Source organism: Sinocyclocheilus anshuiensis, unplaced genomic scaffold (genome assembly GCF_001515605.1).
Source record: "Sinocyclocheilus anshuiensis isolate Anshui unplaced genomic scaffold, SAMN03320099.WGS_v1.1 scaffold1185, whole genome shotgun sequence".
In the NCBI taxonomy this organism is placed as follows: domain Eukaryota; kingdom Metazoa; phylum Chordata; class Actinopteri; order Cypriniformes; family Cyprinidae; genus Sinocyclocheilus; species Sinocyclocheilus anshuiensis.
In genome coordinates, this window is record NW_015548278.1 from 961603 (window position 1) to 970066 (window position 8464).

At 37.5% G+C, this 8464-nt stretch overlaps 1 protein-coding gene across 2 annotated transcripts in view; it reads left to right on the plus strand.

Annotated features, from left to right (window-relative positions):
* The first annotated feature begins 284 nt into the window (after positions 1-284).
* LOC107655808 (rho GTPase-activating protein 21-like) overlaps positions 285-8464 on the plus strand; it is a 125076-nt gene continuing 116896 nt past the window's right edge. For both annotated transcript variants that reach the window (XM_016443390.1, XM_016443392.1), the window contains exons 1-2: positions 285-529; positions 1430-1632. In XM_016443390.1, coding sequence (XP_016298876.1) covers positions 1561-1632 — 72 coding nt within the window. In that variant the 5' untranslated portion in view covers positions 285-529; positions 1430-1560. The remainder of the gene's footprint in view (positions 530-1429; positions 1633-8464) is intronic.

The following is an 8464-nucleotide window of genomic DNA, read 5'->3' on the forward strand; positions in this document are numbered from 1 at the left end:
TGGTGTGGTTAATACCAAGTTACATTTTTGTTGTAGTAGCCTAACCATAACTATAGTGACTATTTTGGCAAGACTATGGTACATTTTGTAAGAGCCACATTTGTCTTCAGCTTTCCAAGATTCAAAAGTGGAGTTAATCGTGAAGTGATTTACAAACGCTTTAAAAATCGGTTCAAATGAATCAAAAAGAACCGATTCAAAAGAACGACTCGTTCGCGAATCGGACCTCACTAGTATCTGTCGCGCCGCCAACTGGAAGTAACCGAGATCAAAGTGTTCGCGAACAAACCGTTGATACAGACGTGCGCTGCGTTTTAAACGCTAGTCATTCTTCGCGTCCGTACGAGGTAGATTCTGTGATTTCTGTTGCTTTTTCTTTCACTACGAAGCTGCTCATTTGGCTATGGAATACTGTGAATAATCTCTGGTCGATAGATTGAAAATCGATTGCAACGCATTTGGATATTAATCGCGTGTTTGGCTGAGAAACGATGCATTATGATTCATGGTCATCCAATAACTGGAACAGGTAGGTGTCTTGTGTTTTATTGACTCTCTCTGTCTTACTATTGTTAGATATCGTTGCCATGTCAGAAATAAAGGAAACAGGGAAATGAAGATGATGGTTAGATGAGCGGAGGACATTCAGATCAAGATGATGGTTTTATGATTGTTTACCACCCACAGTAATAAATAATGATAGTAAACACTCCTTGTTATCAAACATCCTGCATGTATGCAAACGGCAGAGTTTCAGCTGATGACAGCGCATCACGTTAAATCGGGACTAACCAGCTGCTGATTTAGAAATCTCTCTGAAATAGCCTGCCATAGTAACACAGAGAACTGGACTCGAAATGAAATGGTAGTTAGGGCAGGTGACAAGCTCGCGTCTGTGCACTGTGGCGTTCTAAACAGGTCAAATAATAATTCTGCTTGATTATCTCAATAATATAGTCTGACATAACCTCAATATCGGAATATAGAGTATGTTTATAACCTAAGTAAACCTGTTTTCTATCCTGCTGTGTTACTCTGCTCTATAGGTTACCACTCTCTACTGTGCATTTTCATATATTAGTATAGTTTATAGTTTACCTTACTGCACTCTACTTTATACTCCACTCTATATGTAGCTTAATTTTATCTGTTAGTAAACGGAAAGCTTTGAAGAAAGTGTTTGCTTAGGGAATAAACGTAATCTTACTTGTGCTCTACTCTGTCTTCACTCTACAATTCATTGTTATGCCACTTTACAAAAAAAAAAAATGTGTTCAACTCTATTCTACATTTCTGTATTCCATATCGGGGAGGCCTGTTGGTAACTATTGACTGGGGTAGATCTCCTGTATAACAGGCGACAGTGTCACACTCATTTTTATATGTGTCCTACATTGTGTCCTCTTCAGTAACCTTTCTTTGGTCGCAGGATCTTACAGTGGACGGGCATGAAGAAGTCGGATGGTGTGGATTAGATCATTGGGAATATAGTGCTTTGATTTCTCTCATCTCAATGTTGGGCTCCACAGGACCTCTGACTTTGTGCTCTGAAATGAAATAATGGCAACGCATTGGGCTGCGTCAACGCACCAAGATGAGAAGAAAAATCCAGCCGGGTCGTCAGTTTGCGAGGTAAATCGTTTTGTCGCTTTATAAGAAATGTGAAAGCGCAATTGAATACACATTAAGGCCTAAACCTTCTACAGCTCATGACAGCACAAGCAAGTACTTCAGTCAGACACTCTTGCACTGAGCGGGACGTCCATAAACTGAGCAGGATGATTAGAACTTGTATTGATTTTTTATTTTTATTTTTTGTGCATGTTGATATTGTTTTGATTGTGGCCTGTTCAAACCTTTTTTTCATGAATTTCAACAAAAAAAATTAAATATATATATATATATGGCCACTGATATTTTTTTAAAACCTTTTGATATCTCAAATTTTATACCATACAACATTATATATTGGGCTCATAAAATAGAATTTTAGAGATGGAGAACTCATCTTATTATTATCTTGCTAGAAGCAGCCACTGACTGTTTACACTCATTAATTGCATTCAATAATGCATTCATTAAATGAAGTAGCCTATTTATTTTATTTGGCAAGCACAGCCCTTACTTATCTAATCTCAGTAATGTTGTAAGGCTGCCAGTGCATAATGTCACTCTTCAGAATACTAGAGCAGCATTAGATTTTGTGTGACCACTCTGACATGTGGCGTCACATCATCACTGAGAACATAACGCAGTGCTGCAAACGCATGCTTAGATTAACCTATCAGTAATGGCAATACAAGTGTGTGTGTGTGTGTGTGTGTGTGTGTGTGTGTGTGTGTGTGTGTGTGTGTGTGTGTGTGTTTGTGTGTGTAATCTCTCTACATAGTAGGCTCAGGGTCTGTGGGATCAGGAGGTTGGTGGGCACAGTAGTTTGCAAACACATCAACAGATCACTTACTATGTGTCCAGAGGGATTCAGGAATTAAATTCTATGTTTATTTAAAAAACACAGCATGTTCTCGAAATAAATTATTCATTGTGAAGGAAACAGAACATTACTGTTTATCTGTACATAAGTGCAATGCATTATTTTGAAGTAGCAGTGCATTATTTTGAAGAAATGTTGCATTGTTTGTTTGAAGAAATGTTGCAAGGAACATGCATTACTTTAAAAGAACATTGCTTTTTGCATGTTATGTTTTGTGTGGATTCAGCTGTTTAATGAAAGCATCATTGATTTAGGCTGAAAATTTAAAGCCACATGCATGTTTGAATAATGTCTTCTGAAACTCTTAACAACATTAAGGGGCTGTTCACACAGAATGGGTTTTTGCACTCCACAGTGATGCATTTCTATTGTTTTTGTATGTAAACATACACTAGACGGAAGCATTTGACCACAGTTTTTGAAACCCGCTGAAGTTAATAGTAGTTCCAACGCATTTGTGTTTTTTTTTTTCATTCCACTGCCCTGCGTGTCATGTGTTTAAATGCAAAAAACTCATACTGTGTGACACTATTTTGTGATGCAGTGGCACAGGTTTTGGGCCCTGGTTGTCTCAGTCCAGTGCTCCTCACTGCTTCCTAGTTATAAAGTTAAACAGTAACTGAAGTTCTCAGCAGGTATGTGAAAAGTCCCCAGCAGACTCATAAAAAAGCTTTTATCCACACCATTAAATAACGCCTACTTGAGTTAACGGCGTTTGAGCTTCAGTAAGCATCATTGCAATCAGTACAATATACATAGCTTGGGATCACACTTTAAACAGTGTGAGTTACTTTTGTATTTCAGTACAGTAATATTTGTTATATTTATGTGATTTATACAGACAGTACAGCTCTGTTTCAAAACCTATTGAGCTGCCTACATAGCCAGCTTTCTTCTAAGGCAGCATTCCTAACCATCCTGGAAACTCACAAGTGATTGACTTGAACACCCTACATAGGCAGCAACTAGGGATGTAACGATTAACTGCGAGCCGGTTGAAAATCGATTCAAATATGTGACGATTCAAATCGGTTGAGATGCTAAACAAATCGCGATTAATTTAGGTGTAGGAGTTTATATGAATGTATGTCTGAGGGGAACTTACTGTCTTTAGAAAAGTTTAGATGGTATTTTTTCTTTTCATCTTGCCTCTGTATAATGCATATTAAAGTTCGTAAGTTCAGCGCTGCTTTGTTTACAGCCGAAACCAAGGAAACGCTTTAAGCGCCACCTGCTGGCAGAGAGTGAATCTGCGTCTCATTCAGCTCTGCTGTTTCATGCAGATATTTTTATTTATAGTTTCACAAAACTGAAGTCAAACCATTCTGTTTTTGCTTCAAATTTCGAAACGATACAATCTAATTTAGATTAAAAACTGCTCATGTTGCATGTATGCAGCATCTTTGTTTGGATCATGATTAAAATGCAGTGGTTGCCTCTAATTTTAAATGGAAAGAGCACAGACAAAGCCTTATTTTGTTTATATGAAGATATTTATTTTATTTGTGTTACTTATTTATTTGATAATAACCGTGAATCGAATCGAACCGTGAAACCAAAACCGTGAATCGAATCGAATCGTGAGTTGAGTGAATCGTTACATCCCTAGCAGCAACTCTTCTCGATATGCAGAACTAATTGTTAATGGCATGGGAGACAACTGGGAGACAGTTTGACGTTAGTATGTTGCTAACATTGCAAAAAAAAAATGTGTACATAAAATTGAAATTAGATTATTTTGTTTGTATACTTTCCAGTATTAAATGAAATACAATCATAATCAACATTTCTTGTGACTCTTGCCATTTTTCACTGCGCTTATTCCAGTACATTCTGGGATTGCCTTACTGCAAAAGACAGAGCTGCCGTAGAATCTTCCTTAGGCAGCATATTTATGTTTTATACCTTTTCAGCTTTACATTGCCAAAGTACCTACAGTATGCTACCTAAAAATTCAGTCTTAGTAGGTATCCTGCTAGGTTTTGTTGTCATTTTTCCTTTGGAGAGCTGGGAGAAAATGAAATGCAGTGGTATTATGTATGTCTAGTCATTCTATATAGTGCCACTGGCAAAACTAAACATTACAGTGTGTAATTGCTTTTGTTTATATGCATGAAAGAATGATGTGATCTATTATCCACACATTTGGTGTCCCTCATGGTTAATTGTGGGGTCCAATTGTGTTCATGCCTGTGGTGAAACTTGTTTCATTCATTATCACCCAGGAGTCCTCCACTTCCTGTTTAAACCAGTGTTCTACTTTAATTACATCACCCCCAAGACACACATAAAGATAAGAATACGTATAGTAATATGCATTAGTGCCTCGGTCATGGAGCTTTTCTTAAATTCTTTCTTGTAGAGCATGGACAGGTGCAGGACTGTACCTGCTCCTGTCTCTCCTGACACTCATTAGATGCCCCCAGGGGTTTATTGTGCTTGGTGGACTCAGGTGGGCCCGTTATTCTGTCCCATCTAGTTCTCCACGTCTAATGAGGGCGTCTCTCCCTGTCTGTCTCTATCTCTCTTTGTGTCTCCCTCGATTGGTCGCCCTGCCCCCTGTGAGGACGTCAGCACCATGGTGGGTAATTAAAGCCCAGCTGCTCCTCGCTTTTACACCTCCACTCTCTCTCTCTCTCTCTCTCTCTCTCTCTCTCTCTCACACACACATATACTCTGGTGTTCCCCAGATGAGGTCACCTTGTGGAGTCTCCTGTCAGACACAATTCTGTCTCCTGTCAGATTTACTTTTCAACAAGCTTTACAATTTAAAAGTTTAGGGTCTGTAAGATTTCTTAATGTTTTTGAAAGAAGTCTCCTATGCTCATCAAGGCTGTATTTATGTGAACAAATAAAATAAAAAGAAAGAAAAATAGAAAGAAAAAAAAAGTAATATTGTAAAATATTATTACAGTGTAATATAACGGTTTCTATTTTAATATATTTAAACATTTAATTTATTACATTTAATTTATTATGAATTTTCGGTGGCCATTACTCCAGTCTTCAGTGTCACATGATCCTTCAGAAATCATTATAATATTGATTTGGTGTTCAAGAAATATTTCTTATTCTAATCAATGTTGAAAACAGATGTCCTGCTTAATATTTTGGTGGAAACCATGATACTTTTTTTCAGGATTCTTTGATTTATAGAACATTCAAAAGAATTGATTTATGTAAGATTCAAATTGTCTTTACTGTCAGTTTTGATAAATGAAATGTGTCCTTGCTGAATAAAAGTATCAATTAAAAAAAAAAAAATCTTACTGACCCCAAAAATTTGAAAGGTAGTTTATGAGAAGCCAAATAAATGAATCATTATTTGGTCATATTGTGATTATCTCCATCAGCTGATAACAGTGCCGCTTGATTAATTTCAATGTCTCAGTCAGCTTAATTCAATTGTAGCTTATGTATCCGCATGATGTCGGTCATAGGCTGCCTGCCATTGGCCATTACAAAAATTACATATCAATCGACCACTATCTACATCCATATAATAACTTGCACCACCTCTAAAATTATATTTTAGCTAATGTCACCAATACTAGCAACCACATGTCTCTGGTATTTCTCACTTTTCACGATTCTGTCAATTCCTGATGAATAAAATCAATTCCAGCCCTATATTTCTTCGTTTTCAATATCCTGTTTCATTCAGAAATACTGTACATCAGATTATAGACTTGACTTCAATGAAACCCTGTGCATTGTTTGCTCAGATCATTAGGCAACTGAGCTTCATGCCTTTGTAGATATTGTGGAGACGCCCTTAACAAACTCTCCTTTTATATCTGACCGTTGTCTCATTGAATCCAACGGGCCAAACCATAATCCAGAGTTGACAGGGCCGTTTCTGTGTGCCTTCTCGGATCAGAGCTTCGAGTTGCCACTTCAGCCCTTTACCCGCTCATTCTGTTTCCATATGTATTGATTTCTGTTGTCTCTTCAGAAAAACAGGCTGAGAGAGCATTAGATGCTGGCTCTCATTGTGTGCATGCATGTGGATTCACCCTTGTTTTCTGTCTATAGTCTCTCCCTCTCATGTGAATGTGTTTCTGTCTGCTTGCCTTTGGCTTGCCCTTTGTTGTAACATATTTTGGGAAGCGCTCTTTTCGATGCGCTGCACTAAATTGTATGACACTACTGATATGTGGATTCACTAAAACTAGACTGTACCCATTGATAGTGTAATTTGTTTGCCTTACATGTTGTTTTATTCCTTTGAACCAGGTTCAAAGGAATTATGCAAATCAGGTAATGCCGTAAACACCCACAAAATCACTGCTGAGCGCAGTATGCACAGAGCAGTTGCTTATCTTTTATTCCGTTGTGGTTTAGATACTGGTATCTCTCAGAATTCATTGGTCAGCTGGCTTCACACCGGCATCCTGGACCAGCATGGATTACATGGAATGGTTTCCCTCATGTAAACATGGCAGCCACTTTTCCGATTCCCAGTTATCATCATTCAGTCAAGCCTTTGGCGTGCTTGTGCATTTGTGTGTGCTCTTGCTATCTGGATAAGTGTCTTTTCTGTATCATCGGAAATAGGAAAATTGTGAACACCAATTTAATCTGGAATCCCAACCACTGTAGTTTGAATTCATAGTGGTTTAGCATTCGGTGCTTTTATGCAGTGTTCCTCCATTTTTATGTCATAATGAGTAGACGAAAAAAATACACTAGATACTCCCACTAGAGTGAAGTTTGCTGTATAAGCCTGTAGTCAGAAAGGATACTGATGATCTGGTATAAATTACTCCAGTCAAAATCGCCCCTCTTTCTCATTAACACTGGGTGGATGGGCAGAGTGAGCATGTTTCTCAGTGGGAATAGTGTTCAGTGAGGCAGTGTTGGTATATATTACACATGCCCAGAGCACATATGTGTTTGGTCGTATTGGGATTATCTCCATCAGCTGATAACAGTGCCGCTTGATTAATTTCAATGTCTCAGTCAGCTTAATTAAATTGTAGCTTATACAGTATATATCAGCATTATGTCGGTCATAGGCCGCCTGGCATTGGTCTCAATCGACCACTATCTACATCCATATAATAACTTGCACCACCTCTAAAATTATATTTTAGCTAATGACACCAATACTCGCAACCACATGGCTCTGGTATTACTCACTTTTCATGATTCAGTCAGTTCCTGAGGAATAAAATCAATTCCATCTAGGGATGTTCATTTCAGTTATTTTTCCTAACCGACAACAGACGCTTGTTAACCGAGTGTTAACCGTTAACCAACAAGATTATTTAAAATTAGAATTGAATTAAATTAGAAAGGATAAATGTCTGTGACCCATTAAAAAATACTAACATTTGTTTTCTGGGGATTAATTTTACATGCGCAAAAAGCAGCAAACAACAGAACATGAGGATTCACATGGTCATTGGTCATATCATATCACATCACGCACCTGCAGCGCTTCTGCCAGCGGAGAAAAACTAAATAAAGCTAGGCTATATATATATATATATATATATATGCAAAACGAATAAATAGGCCTATACAAGAAACATATTTTTACTTAAATAATAAATTAAGAAAATGAAAGAAAAACTGTGCAACAAGTAGTCTAGTATGCAGAGTTTCGGTTCATTTTTGTGCTGCGCGAAAGGAAACAGACGACAGAAAGCGGCATCCTATTTTTCTTTAGGCTTATTTTACAAAAGCACAAAGATTTGTTTTTATTGTGAATGTACACAAACGAATATTTAGAATAGTTTTGAATAATGTCTTACTCTCATATGACCACAAATGAAGGAGTAGTAATGCTACCTTGACAATGCAACCTGTTCATTATCATAATAAAATACGGTCAGTCAAACATATGGAAAAAAACTCTGTAGTAAAAAAAATATGTAGTAAAATCTGTGCCGTTAAGTGTTATCACTGTACCGCCGTGATGTTATGCAAAACGTTTTGTTTTACGTGGATATTGGAACGCGAGTGAAG